The sequence below is a fragment of the Lampetra fluviatilis genome, chromosome 17 (genome assembly GCF_964198595.1).
Source record: "Lampetra fluviatilis chromosome 17, kcLamFluv1.1, whole genome shotgun sequence".
Classification (NCBI taxonomy): domain Eukaryota; kingdom Metazoa; phylum Chordata; class Hyperoartia; order Petromyzontiformes; family Petromyzontidae; genus Lampetra; species Lampetra fluviatilis.
Genome location: NC_136291.1, coordinates 7,314,641 through 7,334,096, shown reverse-complemented (window position 1 = coordinate 7,334,096; position 19,456 = coordinate 7,314,641). Strand labels below are relative to the sequence as shown.

At 44.9% G+C, this 19,456-nt stretch overlaps 1 protein-coding gene across 3 annotated transcripts in view; it reads right to left on the bottom strand.

Annotated features, from left to right (window-relative positions):
* LOC144936736 (coiled-coil domain-containing protein 102A-like) overlaps positions 1-19,456 on the bottom strand; it is a 115,756-nt gene that overhangs the window by 15,952 nt on the left and 80,348 nt on the right. For all 3 annotated transcript variants that reach the window (XM_078863864.1, XM_078863865.1, XM_078863866.1), the window contains exon 7: positions 3,589-3,759. In XM_078863864.1, the coding sequence (XP_078719990.1) occupies positions 3,589-3,759 (171 nt within the window). The remainder of the gene's footprint in view (positions 1-3,588; positions 3,760-19,456) is intronic.

The following is a 19,456-nucleotide window of genomic DNA, read 5'->3' as shown; positions in this document are numbered from 1 at the left end:
GTCCCTCTCAGGAACCCACCTTATATCCTCCCGCGTCGGGGCCGCTCCACCCTCGGCCCTGCCCGCCTTCTCGAGCGTTCTAGCTTCGTCTCGATCCCCCTCGAGGACTCTCCCTGGACACGTGATCACCCCCTAGCCCCTCCACCTGGGGCCTTCTCTGTGGACACTCCAGATCACGTGTCTACGGGATCAACCAGAGTGCCATGGCCCGGGGCAACCCTGCCCCTGGGCCGACACTCTCCCGCTCCCCCTTGTGGGAGCTCACACTACACGCCATGTGTGGTGCCCGCACTATCCCAGCGCTCACCAAGCCCTGCTCGGGCTGGTACTACACCCGCCCACGGGGTGTATGCGATGACGGTGCATGGCACGCCGTCCTGTGCTAGAGCCGGCCTCACACAGCAACCCACCCGGTACTGTCCGCGACGTAGGAACACCAACACTTACCTGGAATGGCACCTTCTACAAACAGAATGAGGGTACCCCTATGGGCTCCCCCTTGTCACCAGTGATAGCCAACATGTTCATGGAAAAGTTTGAATCAGACGCCATCCAGACATCCACCCTGCGTCCTTCTCTGTGGAAGAGGTATGTGGATGACACTTTCGTCATTTGGCCACATGGCCTCCCAGCATTGAACCACTTCTTGGACCACATCAATTCCAGACACCCATCCATCAGATTCACCATGGAAGTGGAGAAAGACGGTAAACTACCATTCTTAGATATTCTGTTTGAGAGGAGACCTGACGAATCCTTGTGACATTCTGTCTACAGGAAAGCCACCCACACAGATTCCTACTTGAAACCTGATTCCCACCACCACCCATCTCAAAAGAATTATCTCATCAAAACGCTATACCACAGAGCTGATGGCATTTCTGACCAACACCACCTGGCCAGTGAATTAAGATATGTACATCGGGCCCTCAGGATGAACGGATACTCTGACCGCACCATCCGCCAAGCTGTTTCTCCCACCATACAGAAACAGCCACATGAAACTCTGATCAAAACTATCACGTTGCCATACATAGCAGGCGTGACCAAAAAGATCTCCAAAATTCAAAACAAACATAAGATCCAAGTCCGATTCAGTACAGTACATAAAATCCGTGATCTAATTCCATCTGTGAAAGATGTCATTCCTGACTTACAATACCCTGGAGTCTACAAACTGAGTTGCAGTTGTGGTGATTGCTACATTGGAGAAACGAAACATCATATCTCTGATCGTGTCCGCGAGCACAAGTCAGATCTGAAACACGGCAAAACTGATTCTTCCGCCATTGCCGATCATTGCTACAACGCTGTGGTTTCTCATGAAATTGTCTTTCCGAGACCAAGGTGCTCTCCAAGCCTCCTTGCTACCATCAAAGGTTTGTACACGAGGCCATCCAAATATACAAACACAGACATAATTAAAACTGTGATGATGGGTACAAACTTAGTAATCATTGGGAAGATGTTATTAATCATGCAAAAAAGATTTAACTACACATATTTGGAGCATTCCTGGCAGCGATTTCAGCCGCACCACCTCTACATAACAAAAAGGCACAGTCAACCATTCTACACAACAAAGACTCATTTCCTGGCAGCGATTTCAGCCGCACCACCTCTACATAACAAAAGGCTCAGTCCCATTTACACGCACCTTTACATCATCTGCACCTAGTTTACACAACAAAGGATCATTCCTAACAGCGTGCTTCAGCCGCACCGAACCTCACATAAATAATATTCAGGGCCTACCTTAGCTCCTCCCACCCTCAACCAGTATATATACAAGGACTGTTTTCTTGGAATTTCTCTCACTTGATACAGCTATCGTGCTGTGACGGTTCCACCTGAAGACGGAAGCTTGTGTTGCCTCCGAAACGTCGTGATTTTAATTTTAATTTTATTTTTATTAATTTGAATTTTTTACCTACGTGACTTTACCGAAAAAACCTAAGAATATGAGTGGGAACATCACACAGTGACATCCTCGATGTCACTACACATGTACACACAGGCAGTGTTATATTTGCAGCGTAGACACCAGTGTTAGGTTTGCAATGGGTGGCTTTGACAAGCCCTGGGGCAAGTACCTTTTTGAGCTCTGGATCCAAAACGTAACTTTTAGTTTTATCTTCTTGATATAGGATGACTTTGTAATAATATTTATTTGCGACCGAGCAAAAAAAAAACTTTTAGAACGATTCAAGTTCATCTGCTGCGAGCGGGTCATTGGTCAAAGACAACGATGATTATGGTGATGATGAAGATCGCGATAGTGTGACGGTGGCATTGGTAGATTTCATGAAGTAATAGACGCGATTTGGCATGGGAGAAGAGTGTTGAAGTAAAATTAGAAATGAGCATTCAGTTCACGACAGTCATAACTATTTATTTGACATAAATGCCCATAAAACTCACCTTGGATTTTCCCAAAAAGCCATTGCGGTTGTCATATTAACTGCAACAAATTGACCTTCGTGCTCTCATCCTTCCATGCGAATATTGGTGCAGACGAGTATAAAAGTGCGATCTTTTACAGGGAAAGAGGACAGAACTTATTCTTTTCTCTCTTTTCCATTATAATTTTGAAAGTAATGACTTTCCTGCTGCCTGCATGTAAAGAAGAAAGCAGCGTTGTGGGTCTGCTTGCACTACTGGCAGCGCATGCTGGCGGCCACACAAACACCCTTTGTTGTTATTCTCCACCAAATTTATCCCGATTATGCTATCGGTGTCACATCCACTTAGAAGTCTCGCAGAGAAGTGCAACCTTTCGTGCTCGAGAACGACCCGTGGATACGGACACCACAGCTGCTACCACTGCGGTACAGCGTAAGAGGGCAGCATTTTCCCACACGTTCGGCATATAAGAGTGATGTGCGCCGCGTGACGGTCAATCCCATATTTCAAATTCTCCGAGCTGGAATGTCAACCGAATTAAATGTACAGTTTCTTTTTTATACTAGGACAGTATTTTGTGTGCATCCATTTTGTGACAGAACTGAGACCATCCACTCACAGGGTCGACATCTCCAAGATATAAAAAAAGCTGGGACATGTCACAGGAAGAATAATATCTCACAATCCAAGAAGAAGGAGAGAAGTGCAGGTTAATGCATTGTCTTGAGTGGCAACTGGTGGAAAGATTAAGATATTTTCCAGGGCAGCTACTTGGGAAACACTAACTTTGTCCGTACCGAGGGTCCCACAAGGCCATCTGGGAGGCCGTGTCGCACAGTTTGGCGCCAGCTATCATAGAGTTGTGGTCGTGTCGCTACATTTTTCTGCGGTAAGTACAGCTTCTTTAAAAACAACGGCTCTATGCCTCTCCAAATAGAAATTACGCTGAAACGCTTGCGCGTTCCGAGATTCAGCAGTGAACGGGACACCACCCTGCAACTTGCAGTCATCTCGGAACGGGAAAGGTTTCATAAAGCAACAGTTTAACCACGGGCTGCTGCCGAGATTCGAAAACCAACGTCTCAGCGGTGCCTCCTTGGCCCTCTGACCTCCGAGCCACGTCAACACAAACGTTTTTCTGACGATTGCTCGTGCGCAAGTGCGTCGCGGCTGATGCCCCCTCACCTCATCCTCTGCGCGCGCTGCCTCCCTCTTCAGCTCGTCCACACGCTGCCGCAGTTTCTTGACCTCGGCTTCGCTCTGCTCCGCCCGGCGCTGAGCGTGAGCCAGCTCCGCCGCCACGTCCGCCTGCGCCTTCCTCTGCTTCCCGTACGCGTGCCGGAGGTCACACAGTTCCTGCGTCCGTCCGTCCGTCCACACGTACGCACGTGCACCACCGCCATTTTACTCACGTGCCCGAATGACTCTCGTTTTTCTCTTTTTAACATCGAGGTCATTGCTCTGTGCTGAGCCTTGCAGCCCACGTGACCAGCTGGGAGATTTATATTACAGGGTGATTAATTTTTAGAGCATCATCAATGTCAGCCATGACCAAACCACTGTTGGATGAAGGTCTCCCGAAGTTGTCACCTTCTCTGATATCCCTGCTGTGTAATGATCTACCTAGCAGCTACACACAAGCTGATGACATCGCTCCATCTCCCAGTTGACGTCCTCTCGGATGCGTTCCATTCCTTGGCTGTCAGATTGTTATCATTCATTACAATCGTCCCATCATCCCTTCTTATGAGGTGGCCTGCTCAAACCCAATTTATTTTGTTTAAAACTAGCGTTACGACCTGGCTTCGCCCGGGACTTGGATTCTTGTCTTGTATTAACACACGGCCTAAGTGGAGGGTGGGGGGGGGGGGTGCATGACGTCAGCAGGCACACTGCGTGACGCTACCGCATGCGGGTGACATCACAGATGTGACGTCACCGCTCACTTGCGGTGCAATATATTACACCCATTATTGCGCCCCCCCATCCCCCCGATCCCAAAATACAAAAGTCTATTTTTTTACTTTTTGAATTGTGTACAGTCTGGCAACTACCCACATGCCAAATTTCAAGTGTAATACATATTGGGAAGTATGCTAAACATTTCGAACAGACACACATTCACAAATTTCCCTTTTATATATATAGATGTAGAATTAAGTCTTGAACTCACGATGTTTTCTAATCCACGTGCTCCTCTTTCCGTCTCTAAGTATAATTCCAAGTAAAGATTTTCTCGCTTTCTTGCGCACTCGTCAATATTCTTCAAGGACCATGTTTCTGTACCATATTGTCACAGCAGGTAGTGCGCGCTTGACTTCATTCAAGCTGACAAACCCCCCACTTTTATGTACACCACTAAAACATAATCGGGGGAAATCATATAGGAATTATCAAACTACATTTTATTTCAAACCCTCTGTCTCCCACCAATGTCATTGCAACGTATTACGTCTTTAAGCACTCATCTCCTCCTCCTGTAAGATACAGAACCATCGCTTTCTCGATATTCGATCACCTGTTGAGAAGAAATTAAGAGGGCTATTAGAAATCAGTGGGGTCTCTAACAAATGGCTCGCCCTGTATCCGTATGGATTCACACTGGGACACTTAAAACAATGGACACCCGAGACTCGCCTATGTTACATCACAACGGTGCCAGGTAACGTTCCTCTCTATTCACGAGGTTGAACTTGAGAACATTTAATCGGCCGTTAATAAATCAACCGGCAGCCAAAGCCAAGTGCAGCAAAGTGAATGGGGCCAAAGGCTTTAAAATTTGATCGAAGTAGCAATTGTGTATGGAACCTCTTCCGATATAAAAAATAAGAATAGGTTTATGAATTATCAGAGCATGTTTTTTTTGCATGTTTTGCCACAAATACGTCTGGTTAATGCAGACTTGATGCCTTGCAAAAGGAATCTATTCGGTGTGTGAACATCTTAACACCTGTTTTAGTGCCAGAAAGGGGAAAAAACCTATTGTTATTTGCAATAATGTTTATTAAGCAATCGTTTGGGTCACATGTCACACCATGTGACCCTTAACGTGACGTTCTACTGTGGCGTTGCCAACAATTATTTAATAACGACGATGATTTGCTTTAGCAAAAACTCCCCTATTCACTGGATCTGTCTTAGAGTGCTTATACATCACAACTCCTTAGTGGCAGCTGTCTCCGTGGGTACAAGGTGGCTCAGCATCCGGCTTGCAAGCGGGCATTAGTCTACTACTAGGGGGCGGGGGTGATGCGATGATTGCGATGTGTAATCCCAATTGAGTAATTGATCAGTATTGAATATGGCAACAAGCAACCAATCTCATGTTAACCCACACTCAGCACAAGGTTCAGGGAAGCAAACTAAGGTATCTTAACCCTTTCCTGTTCCGAGACGTCTGCAAGGTGCAGACGAAAGAGGCTCAGCGTTCATTTTATTTTGAGAGGCGTAGTAGCGCCGTTGTTTTTTAAACACATTGTACTCACCGCAGAGAACTGTAGCGACACGTCCGCACTCTATGATAGCTGGCACCGAACTATGCCACACGCCCTCCCGCATGGCCTTCATGGGAGCCTCGGTATCGATGCAGGGATTCATATTCTTGGTTCTTTCGGTAAAGTCACGTAGAAGGGAAATAATAAAATAAAATAAAAACATTTTTTCATTTTTTATATTTGTATTATTTTGCTGTGGATTTCACACCTGCTAACGATTGCTTGTGTTGCAGTCGAAATGTCGTGAGAATTTTGTTTGTTTTATATTTGTATTATTTTATTATTTCCCTTCTACGTGACTTTACCGAAAGAACCAAGAATATCGATGAAGTTATTTTAGTTTTTCTAATGCTTTCGTTTGTGTCATCGGAACGGTTATGTCCTAGCCCTCTACCCTGCTGGGCAGATTGCTCGGAGACTGAATGGGCCACCAAGTGAGCTACCACAGACTTCCACACTTCCCTCTGAGAGGTGTTACCTCTAGAAATAATTGAAAAGTGGTTGCCACCTTATGGGTCTACAGTTGCTCAGTACGGTTGTGTGGGAATTTAATAACACGAATCAACGACAGCCGTATCACTTCCCATGTGACACTCTTGTCTTATACCTTTTTTGTTGTTGTTAAATTGAAAATAAAGTTTCACACCGTATGTAGTTGTATTTTTATTAACAGTGTATACGCGTGTAGTGAGGAAGACCAGTCAGAGAGTGGGTGACCAACGTTCTCTTATTCGCGTCGCTCTCTCGCGCTCCATTTTCATCTGACAAAGATCCCCCGTGTAGCCTTAACAGACTGTAGGGGCAAGTGCTGTTAGCGAGCACCTATGAAGGTCGCAACGGCACACGAGGGGGTGGGTGGCCAGCACCACGCCCGGCCACCTTTGTCTCCCCAGTGACGATGTTTACACACACCGCACCAGGTACTCATTTGAGGCTGAGTCGACCTAGGGGAGGCCCAGGATCGGTTCAGATCATCGTTACCGGTGTTGGCCCTGAGCGGGAATCGAACTCGTGTGGCCGGGTTCGTAGCGCAGCGCGCTGACCGCTGCACCACCGCTCCCCCCTCCACCCCGTTCCGTGGGTCCCCCCCCCTTTCCTATCGCTTACACCGTCTCCGCCGTCTCCTCCCGAAGACTTCACCCCCTCACGGGGGCCCACATCTCACCCTGTGCGTATCTCTCTACAGCAAGTCGCGTAGGACGTTTTGCAAAAGGCAGCGCACACCGGCTGCAACCTGCAGCCTCGCACTGTCGACACTCGACGGCGAAGCCTCGTCTCGTGGTGCCCTGCAGCCAAAAATAAAAACAACTCACCGCGCAACTGTGGAATAAATCCCACAGTGTGCAAGCTATTTGATCGATATCGGCACACTCTCAAAAGCACGGTTCCAATATAAGCAACACATTGGTGGGGGGAAGTCAAAGGACAACTTCTGATACAAGCACACAACGTTGTGTATAAGCACACATGGACTTGCTCCCAAGGGCTGTGCTTATACTCTTAGTTTTTTTCGGTAAAGTCACGTAGGTAAATAATAATAATAAAATAATAAGAAATGAAAATAACTAAATTAAATCACGACGTTTCGGAGGCAACACAAGTCTCCGTCTTCAGGTGGGACCTTCACAGCCAAATTTACTGTATCAAGTGAAGAGAAATCCAAGAGACAAGATCTTATATACTGGTTAAGGGGAGGGGGGAGGAGCTTATCTAAATGTGGCAGTCAGGGAATGGGAGGGTGGGTGGGCGGGGCTAGAAGGGGAAGGTGGGCGGGGCTAGAATGGAAGATACAGGTTAAGCACCTCCGCAAGAATTACGGCCGATGTTGGCTTCCAAAACCAAAAAATAGCAGCACTGTTGTGCTTATATCCATCTTCTAAGTCAAAAGAGTCTAAGTGCTCATCTCCCATTTACAACCCTAAGCACGCGATGGAAATTCCACAATTCCCGTGGCAGGGATGAGTGGATCCATGGGACATCCACCGTTGGCTTCTCCGACAAAGCGAGACGCATTCTGTTGAACCCAGGAGAGACGATGGTCTGAGTCAATCCCCGGCCAGTGGATGAACTCGCGACCTTCCGCTCGTGAGCCGCCCCCCCCCCCTCTGCTTACCCACTCTACCCCCCCTCCCCCCCGTCGATGTCGGTATCTGTAAACAAGCTCTTGCTTAGATAATAATAGCGACGAAAAAGCGTAACTTGAATTTCTTGCTTTGGGGGTAATCAAGTTGGTAAATTAGTGCGTTTGACTTAAAAATTACGACCGTTATATATGCAAAGACCTTACCGTTCATTAATCAACCTATTGCGACGTGCAGATTGTTTATTTATTTAATGCCTCGTCGGTGTCTCTCTGGAATTTTTAACCAAACCACCTTAATTTGTCGGAGCTTCTCATATAAAAAAGCACGCATTTGAAGTGCACGCCACGATGCGTCGCGTTTCCGAGGCGTCTTGCGTTCGAGGGTGCCCGCACTTTGACGGCCGCCGATTTCGCTGAACAGTCGTCTGTGCACGCCGAATTTTTACGGCGCTTTCCACGCTCCTTCGAACGCGGCGAAACAAGAAAATTGTCCGCGTGCGTATGTCGCACGCGGACGCTGCGGCACCTTGCGCTTAATCCTCGATCCGACGGCATTTATTGATAAAGCGGTATTTTTTAGAAAATAAATAATGTACGTTACACGAAATAATCACGATCGTTTTCTGTAATAGTGTTCCCATGGCAGATATTCTAGGTGTTGGGGGTAAACGATACAAAAAAAAATGTTCGTTCGGCGGTTCACTCGTTAGTGCACTGCACTATGAACCCAGGAGACATGAGCTCGATTCCCTGCCACGGCTCGACATCAGTGGTCAGTGGCGTCTGAACCGGTCATGAGACTTTGACGACCCTTCATCATCCTGTACCGACGAGTATTTGTGAAGCATGGTCAGAGTACTCGTGAGTGATCGCTCTTCTTAAACACCCCCAAGAGGTGACTTGGCTTCCTCTTCCACAGCGGACATACATCTCCGAAGAGATGGAAACACTCGCGCTTTGCCCGACCGCGCGTGACCTGTCGATTGACTCATTTTGATTTATACATTTGTAATAATCCTTCAGGAGACGGCTTCGGAATCGGTCCTTTTTATTTTCACTTCACGATACACCTTGCTCACTCACTCTCCGTTGCTGGCAGACAACGGAGAGAGGACAGACCACCCACTAAGTCCCCGCCGTGCACGTGGCAACCCCCGGCCCCGTCCGCGCGTGACCCTGCTCTCCTCCTGCTCCAGTCTGCTCCCGATCGTTCTCCTCCCCTCGCTCTTAACACCTTCGTCACGTGGTTCCCCCAGCCAATCATCCATGGACAGCTCCGACCATTCTCGATGGTTCCCTGTCAATCCCGGGACCACGCCCCTCATCCGGCTCCCCATTAGCTGGGGCCCCGAATGGCTAAGCCCATCCCCCTGATGGCCTGTCATGATGACGCATGGGCCATGGTCCCTATCTCAACCCTTATTGGCTACAAGCAGGACCGGCAAGCCAATCCCCACGTGAACCCTCTGTGGCTGTTATTACACATTTACACTTCTGGGTGGGCGTGCCCAGCTGCGACAATGGCTACTCCAGGAGGCCCCACTCCCGGGAGATTGACTGGAACTGTCGATCTCCGGATTGCAAGTCCGGTGTGCTGACCATGGCACCATGGCAGCATCCCATGGCAGTCGTATGGAGCTTAAGATGTTCAAACACCAAGTATGTACCTTTTGCCCAGGCATCAAGTCTGCATTAACCACACGTACGTGTGGCAAAACATGCAAACGAACATGCTGTGATAATGTACGCATTGTCTTTCAAATGACTGGCCTACACCAGAGACAGCCTTCTTTTTGGCAATATCTCACCAGTGTTGGGCCAGAGAATGCCAAAATGTGAACAGTACAAAGACAATGCACATATCAGAACACTCAGAACATGACCCGATAATATACGAGTGCTCTGATACTGTTTTATTGCCAGAAATGGTAAAAAACTATTATTATTTTTCATAATTTTGTATACTGGTAAAAAAAATCCAATAAATATATAGAGCTTTTATTTAAAGCTTTCGTGACTGCAGGGATTTATATTATTGGTTCTTTCTACGTGACTTTACCGAAAAAAACAATAATATATAGAGCTTGTTGAATGTATTTGTGTGTGTGTGCATATATATCTTGTTAGATGTTAGTTTGGATGGCTATGCAACCCAAAGGTATAACGTGGTTGCCACTACTCTGTGACCTCATTACAGATTCCTTGTCTGCCTATCTGGTGTTGCATACATGACTGTCATGGATTTCTATTAAACACACCGCTGACTGGTTTGAATTTCCTTTTTTCGTCACATGAATTCTCGGTTTTGGGTTTAATTTTTGCTTTGTGTGTAGTGGCACAAACTGCAGATGGATGTTCGCGCCACCACGCTCAATGTATCCAATTCACAGATTTGGACATGCTATGCCTGAAATACATCAGCCAGCATCTTTTTAATACATCGGCCAGAAAGTCAGCGGTGAAAATCCTGCGTTGCAAAATTGTCGCAATTCATTTTTGCGGATTGTCTTGAAACAGTGCTATCCACGGGGTGAGAAAACTTTTAAAATGTGTTAGACCGGATGGTGGGAAAGCATTTTTGCGTGGCTGATCCAAAGCAGCAGATGTGAGATTGAATGCCCTGGATTGAATCGCTATGCACATGGGTGAAAGAAGGAAATATGAGTGATGCCCTCAATCAGGTGGAACCTCTTCCCTAGAATATGCGCAAGACACTCAGGGCTTACACCTTTCATGATACCATTTTGAAATCCCCGGTCGAGCATTTGATGATCATTGCTGTATTTGCCGCATGTTTATGGAACCTTTAACCCTTCCATCTACTATTCTTTGAGCGCCGGCGTGAGAGAAAATTGCACGGGATACAGCTTTGCTTTTTTTTGTTTTCGCTGAAGCTGAGATTTAGACCGTGACTGCTGCATCGGAGAGAGTGCATTTTGAATTATTGATCTGGAAGGAGAAAATACGTGACACTCTCTGTCTGGAGAACACCAGAAAAATAACTGTTTGTGAAAGTTCCTTGAGAAATGCGGGTAATAACACGTTTACTCCTGGCCGATCTGATATTGCTGATGTGAATCATGGACAGCCAATGATGATTGTTATAATCGAGCTGAAAAAGACGACTATAAAAAAACAGTTTATACTTGGTGGTGTCTGCCCTTCAGTCCTACTTATCATCATCATCATCATCAGCCATCGTCTATACATTGCTGAAAGAAGGCTTTCACATATCATCACCAATTCTCACAGGCCTGCATTGCCGTAGTCCTGCTACTGCTTTCTCTATTAGCATCTTCTAAATTGTCCTTTGTAGAAGAAATGGGAAAAGTGTAATGCAATATATGGTATAACCGTGAAAATATATAAAATCTTAAATACGTTGGCACTGGCCTACTATGTGTAGCGATGTGATCGTTTAGAGCCATTTTAGGAAATGACTGCTCTGCAACATGAATGTTTCACTGGTGCAGAAACACTGGGACACACAGGGAAAATGCAGTCTGCTTACAGATCAGTTCAAGACCAGAAAATTTGGTTTGTTGAAATGAAGCATTCAGGTGACTGGCACCACAAACATGCCTTAAAGGAGGCGTGCAGCCCTTCCAATTAATATGTAAACTGCCTCTATATTTCAAAGCTATCGCAGCTCAATCTTACGAATGACCCACATTCCACCCGTCCCCTCCGGTGGAGGAGCGGGGATTCTTGCTTCTTGCTGCCACCCCCCATACCTCTGACACGGCTCAGACTCCCCGTGAGCTTCTGGCCAATTCTGTTCCCAGGTCTCTGCGAAAGGACCTCGGATAATTGTATACCCTGCCACGGGCATCGCCACTCTCTGCAGGGTGGCCACGCCTGCTGAGAGTAGCACCGAGGGTGAGCTCTTTATAAAATCTCACTCTTGTGTCGCTCGAAGGAATCAAGTCTAAAAAAGCGGAACGTTAGCAGGGGGGGGGGGGTACGGAAATACATGTCGGCATTGTTTCACTGGGTTGACATGTAACTCATTATGCACGGATCAAAAATAATCTTGTAATATTAAAATAAAAATTTCAACATCCATTTTTCATTAGGCGAGTCGGTGTTATTGCACTTTTTGCTCAGCGCAGATGGTGTCGCGTTTCTTTTTTTAACTTCTTTTAAAATAGCTACAAGTGAAAAGGTGAAGGTGCCTCACCCGCAAAGTGCTTCTTCATGCCACTGCTGGCTGAAGGGCCTCCGCCGAAGGAAGCTGAAGAGGACGTCGAGAGGGAATGTTGGCCCGTTGTACCACGTGGGCCACACGTCTCGGGCGCAGTGGCATCGCCAACACTTTACCCCACCACGCACAACCTAACTGTGGCATAGTAATTTATATTGCTGGGTGGACAGAGGCGGGCGATTTAAGAAACTAATAAATGTATCTTCAACTGCCACGCTGGCTGAGTAAGTAATACGCACGAATAAATAATTGTTTGACAGATAGTATAGTACAAATGTTTTCCTTTTAATCTGCCTTCCGTGTCTTCTGCAATCTGTGAATAATAATACTATCACTGTACATGTGTGAGCACGGTGCTTGTCACCCATCCCCTCTGCGTCCCACGCCAGCCTTTATAGGCGCTTGCTAACAGCACTTGCCCCAATAGCCTGATCAAGGCTATACGGAGGGGGGAATCGTTGGAAAGAAAATGCATTGTGTGTAGAGTTCCATTATATAACATTACTTATTCATGCAATTCAGTGATGTGGCAATTTGTAACAATGAACATGTACCGGTTAATAATTGTTTTAATAAGATACATCCATTACCCCAGTACTTACAAGTGCCTTTGTTTACCCTGAAAACATCCCGTTAATGCAAATGCGTACTCCAGTAATTTCGGTGCACTTTGTGAAAATGCCGAAAAGAATATTAATAGTATGCACAATGTTTTGCAGCATCAGCTGCATGCCGACGGAAAGAGTCGACGATGGTTCAATCAATAAAATCAATGGATGGCTTTATACGCAAAGGGAAGGGGCATTCATCTTTTCAGAATGGTGATCTGAGTCACGAAGAAACAATTATGAAATCATTTAGTGGAGTTGCAAATATATTTTCAATATTTGGCACTTTGCCCATTCAACTTGGCAAGCACTTCTGAGGCAGAATTGCCATGACATATCACTCTGAAAGGTGCCCAGTGTCGTCACATCTCAGACGGTCAGCAGGGTTGAGAGCACGGTTAGTACTTGAATAAGTGACCACCAAAGTTTGCCAGTCGTTATAGGTGTGGAGGTGTGATGTAGTCATGTCCAACGTCGGTGATGAATATCCAAACAGGTCCCGGCCCTCCTCTAGGTTAACTCAGCCTTAATTGAGTACCGGGTGCAGTGTGTAGACATGAGCACTGGGGAGACAAAGGCGGCCGGGCGTGGTGTTGGCCACCCACCCCCTCACGTGCCGTGCCGCTCCTCCATAGGTGCTCGCTAACAGTACTTGCCCCAACAGTCTGTTGACGGCTCTGAGGGGGATCTTTGTCTTTGTGCTCAGGAGATGGCAGTGGTAAGTGTCACCCCTCTCGAACGCGAATCGATCCCTCCTGAAAAATACTTTTGTGACTCAGGCTTTCCTGGGTAAATAATTTTAATTAAGATCACCTACAGAAGACAGTTTAGCAAGGAGGCTGCTGAAACATTCCCCTGGATTATTTTGGGGGTATTAACTAATTTTTTTGGTATTATCTCTGGGTGTTCTGCTTTCCTCCCACACAGAAAATTACCCCCCCCACCACCTACACATTCTACAAGGAGTGACTAATCCCATATCTGCATTTTCCATCAATATGCTTAATTCCGCTGTTGATATGTAAACTCCTTTGTCAAGGCGCTCTCCTCCCCCCGACCCAGCTTAAATATACGCTGCCAAGCTTGGCGGTGTTCGTTGGGACGCTGTCTTTCCGACAGCTCTGTTTCTTCACCTGAGGACGGCTGCTTGTGTTGTGGCCGAAACGTCGTGATAATTTTTATTTGATTATGTTTTATTTTTATAATTTCATTATTTCCCTTCTACGTGACTTTACCGAAAGAACCAAGAAGATATAAGCATGAGGTTTTCGTGGACAAATAAGGTAAAGGTGCAGCCCTGCAATTTCTCGCTCATGCCACTGCTGGCGGAAGGCCCTCCAGTAAACGCTCTTGAGAGCCCCTCTGGGGGATATTTGGCCGACTCTTCAACGTAGGCCAGATATCTTGAAAGAGGTGGCAGTACCCACACTTCGTGGTGGGAGTACCCACCACATGCACGATGTGCCGACTGGCCAACTAACGGTGCACCTAATTTATTCCGAACTAAACTATTTAAAGTATACGAAACTATGTTTTATTTTCCCAGGTAAGGCCCACTGAGCTACATATCTCTTTTTCGAACGTGACCTAGCGAAGTGGCTTATCATATGGAAATGTATAGCAGCCACCTATTCTAAACGCATGCTTCTAAATGTGGAGGGGAATACCCGAGTACCCAGAGAAAAATCCACGCAACCACAGAGAGAACATGCAGACTCCAAATATACAGCAGGTGTCAGGGTTCGGATCGAACCCACGACCTCCTGCATGCCAGGCGAGGTAGTTCATATCTTGCCACTGTGGCACCCCTAAAGCTGAATGGACAGTGGCCAGGGGTTATTCTTTGGTTCTTTTCGGTTAAGTCACGTCTAAAAATAAAATAATAAATCAAAATAAAACAACACATTACGACGTTTCGATTGCAACACAAGCAATCATCATCAGGCATAAAAGAAATAGCAACAAAAATCTAACTAGAAAACTATAGACCGACATACAAGCAGACAGACATCACAACGGCACACATAGAGAGGAGTATACAGGCACACGAAAATTAAATAACCTAGTAAAATATTGAAATGTGATGTAATACAACACAGAGAGTCGGTTAACACACAATTAACGCATGGCCTGGTTGACTACGTGTTTCAAAATTTGCTAAGTTAGAATTTTAAGTGTGAGCAACAAATATCTAACTAGAAAACTATAGACAGACATACAAGCAGACAGACATCACAACGGCACACAGAGAGAGGACACAAATCGGCTCTCTGTGTGCCGTTGTGATGTCTGTCTGCTTGTATGTCGGTCTATAGTTTTCTAGTTAGATTTTTGTTGCTATTTCTTTTATGCCTGATGATGATTGCTTGTGTTGCAATCGAAACGTCGTAATGTGTTGTTTTATTTTGATTTATTATTTTATTTTTAGACGTGACTTAACCGAAAAGAACCAAAGAATAATTCCTGCAGTCACGAAAGCTCCCAAATTAAGAGTGGCCAGGGGTTTGAATAACCTTGTCATTCATATTCTTGGTTCTTTCGGTAAAGTCACGTAGAAGGGAAATAATAAAATAATATAAATATTAAACATATAAGATATTCAACTCCTTGTAAATATAAAACATATTTATATTATTTTATTATTTCCCTTCTACGTGACTTTAACGAAAGAACCAAGAATATGAATCCCTGCAGTCACGAAAGCTTTAAATAAAAATGTAACCTTGTCATTCGTTTCAACTTCAGCGCCAGGAGATCGAACTCGCAATCTCTGTATTGCAAGTCCAAGGTGCTAACCATCACACCATGTCAGCATCCATGGATAAACAAAGGGCAACTATATTGTAAAATCAAGATTTCAGAAAATTTGTTTAGCTGCAGCAGCACTAACAACGACATTGTCATCAGTTCAGCCACTCTTATGTTACACTTGAATGTAAATCCGTTTAATGTATTCAGAGGCCAAAAGGTTATGGAACATGAAAAGCTGAAAGATATTCAACTCCTTGTAAGATCAATCTGATTTCCATTTGTCTTTTCTTAATGGGAGGCATATTTGACAGCACCTTTCCAGGCAAGTCCTTCCATTTTATACATACATATACACCAATCAATAATAAGTTAGCATGACTTTCTGGAAATCCAATTTGATCTGAAACTTTTGCATGCAATTATATAATTGTTATTTAGCAAATCATTGCATATCCATGATTGTGAATGGCAATGCCTTGGTGTGTAATTTTAATCATGCTTTATTTATCTAAAAGTCTGCGGCTGATGTGCACTGCATCAATCCAACCTTATTAATGTTTGCTCACAATGCAATCTGGAATCTGAAGCTAATATTAGGAAATGAGGCAATTTCGCACATTAACAAACTCACCTTGGCAAGGTTGTCTTTGAAAATTAGATTATTCAGTGACAACAGACTTGTTAAAATAATATATTAATTATACATTAATGAGTGTGCTCTAATGATCAGTGCTACATACCCAATTGATTAAAGAAATAACACTTGAGTACATTTATCAGACTGCTTGTCGGATTTTTTTTACAATGTTTCTGAGCACAGACCTAAAGGCCCAAAATCTCAAGCGGTCAGCAATAAACAGCACCGTCAAAGATGTAGAAAATAAAAAGATATATAAAATAAAATCAAAGGTACATGCAGACATCATATCCAAAACCCGCAAGACTAAGATTGGTAGCAGGATAAGTATACCAGTGATTGTTATTCTTAGGTTTTTTCGGTAAAGTCACGTAGGTAAAAAAAATAAAAATTAATAAAAGTAAAATAAAAATAAAATTATTATATTATTATATTATATAATTTTTTTACTTTTATTAATTTTGATGAATTTTTTACCTACGTGACTTTACCGAAAAACCTAAGAATAGTAATGCACACTGTTGTGCCGCAGTGCAGCGGTGATGCCGTGGTTAACACGCTGCGCTGTCAAACTCATCCACCTGAGTTCTATTCCCGGTTCCGGGGTAACAAACCCTCACTGACCAGCCTGGTGAAGTTAGAGCCAAGCAAGCCCCAAAACCAATACGATTTAAAGAGGTTTTCATCCATCGGTGGACTGACAAACAATACATCATTTTTATTAAAATTAAACAAAACGTTAAATGTGTCGATGTTACTTCGCTGTTTTAGGATGATTCCGATACAGAAACCCAGTGTCAACTATTGTGAGGTATTGCCAATGATGGACACTATCTGCTGTGTTCAGAGAGAGTTTCTTCATCGATACACTGTGGTAGGAAAATTACATACTGATAGGTGTCAACCTATCACAATACAATGAATGTCCCAGTAATAAACTCCTGCATATCGCGCGGGACGATGCACACACACATTCAATATGTGCCCGAGGAAAAAAAGCGGTCGGGAATTATTTGCTCCACAGTGCATTTGAGCGATTCGGAAGTGTTATATTGTTGAGAATGCGTCAACCAATTTGATCGAAATTAGATGCAGTTTTAGACAGACAATTCGAAAAGAAGTGTCCACTCAGTTTGAAATGTATTAACTCAAATATAAATGGGCACCCCCCCCCCCCCCCATCATTATTTTTTTTTCTTATTTTGCGAGGTAAGGCCCACGGAGCTTTTTTGCTATTTTTCAGAAGCGACTTGGTTACAAGTCGGTCAGCGCGCTGTGCTATGAACCCGGCCACACGAGTTCGATTCCCGCTCACGGCCAACACCGGTGACGATGATCTGAACCGGTCCTGGGCCTCCCCTAGGTCTACTCAGCCTCAAATGAGTACCTGGTGCGGTGTGAAACATCGCCACTGGGGAGACAAAGGCGGTCGGGCGTGGTGCTGGCCACCCACCCCCTCGTGTACCGTTGTGGCCTTCATAGGTGCTCGCTAACAGCACTTGCCCCTACAGTCTGTTACAGGCTATATGGGGGATCTTTGTCTTTGTCAGAGGAAAATGGAGCGCGAGAGAGCGACGCGAAAAAGAGAACGTTGTAGTCACCCACTCTCTGACTGGTCTTCCTCACTAAACGCGTATACACTGTACGCCCAACGAAGTGGCTTATCACGTGAAAATGTAGAGCAGCCAAATACTCCCAACGCATTTTTCTAAATGGGGGGAGGGGGGAGAGGGGGGGGATTGTAGGATCCTTAGAAAAATCCACACGACCACAGGGAGAACATGCAAACTCCAAATATACAGGCATCAGGATTGGGATCGAACCCACGACTTCCGTTGGCATCAAGACACAATATATCATCCCACATTATATTCTTGGTTCTTTTGGTAAAGTCACGTAGAAGGGAAATAACAAAATAGTTGTATATTTTTTAATATTTTATTATTTCCATTCTACGTGACTTTACCGAAAGAACCAAGAATATGAATTCCTGCAGTCACGAAAGCTTGGAATCAAAATCTTCCACATGGTTTAATGCTGTACTCAATTACATATATAGTATATTGAACAATACACTATTGGGGTTAGCACAGTAGAAAACCCAGGAATCGGTATGGGTAAGATTAATGTACGGAACCTGGAGTTTGTGCTGATGATGCGGGTTTACTGGATGGGACTTTGTGCTCGAGCCATTCAGCTGTTGGGAGTCTTAGCCAGTGAGGCTGGACACTGGGGTCCTGGCAGAGGTGTGGACTCGAGTCATGTGACTTGGACTCGAGTCAGACTCGAGTCATGAATTTGATGACTTGCGACTCGACTTGGACTTGCATAACAATGACTTTGTCCCACCTATGAGATGTGGACTCGAGTCATGTGACTTGGACTCGAGTCAGACTCGAGTCATGAATTTGATGACTTGCGACTCGACTTGGACTTGCATAACAATGACTTTGTCCCACCTCTGGGTCCTGGAATACGAGCTTTTATGAGACAAATATATTCAGGCAGTTGTTGTAAACGGATTTTCTATAGAGCCGACTGTAACTGAATAAACATATTTTCAAAGATGACAAGTCCCGGTAGGAGGAGAGAAGGTTGTTGTGGGAAAGCATTTGTACTTAGGCAGTAATATCCATCCATAATGCGAGTCGGTGGTAGAAGGAGGCGTTTTGCTTCAGCAGGGAAAGTTTTATTTTAATGACTATGGAAACCACTCTGGGAGAGGAGAGAGATAAGTATGAGTGTACAGAAAAGGGCATTTGAGGTAGGGGTGCAATTTGTATTGCTGTGCGGATTAGACAGCTGGACCCCACCTAAGCAGTTATAAAATACGTTGCCACTGAGCATTTTATTGGAAAAACAAGAGAAGCCATGCGCAAGTTTACTAAACCAAACTATTTTTTTTTTCGCCAGGTAAGGCCCACTGAGCTATACAGCTCTTTTTTAGAAGTAATCAGGCCACCAATGATAGCTCAACGAAGTGGCTTATCACGTGGAAATTTATAGTAGCCAAATATTTTAAAGAGGCATCTATTCGTGAGCAGTTGGTAAAACCAGACCAAGCATTAATCATAGAGAATACGACAGGTAAGTGTTGTATCATATGATTAGGCAAAAAGTGTTGCATTGGTTGGGATGTGTGCACGGTGGAGAAAGACGGGTTATTCAAACAGGGGAAGACCTAAGAACAATAGGATACGACGGGGCAGATCTTGGAAGTGGTGTGTCTACTGTGGAGCAGCTGTAGGATCTGGCATAAGGTAGAACACGTTGGTC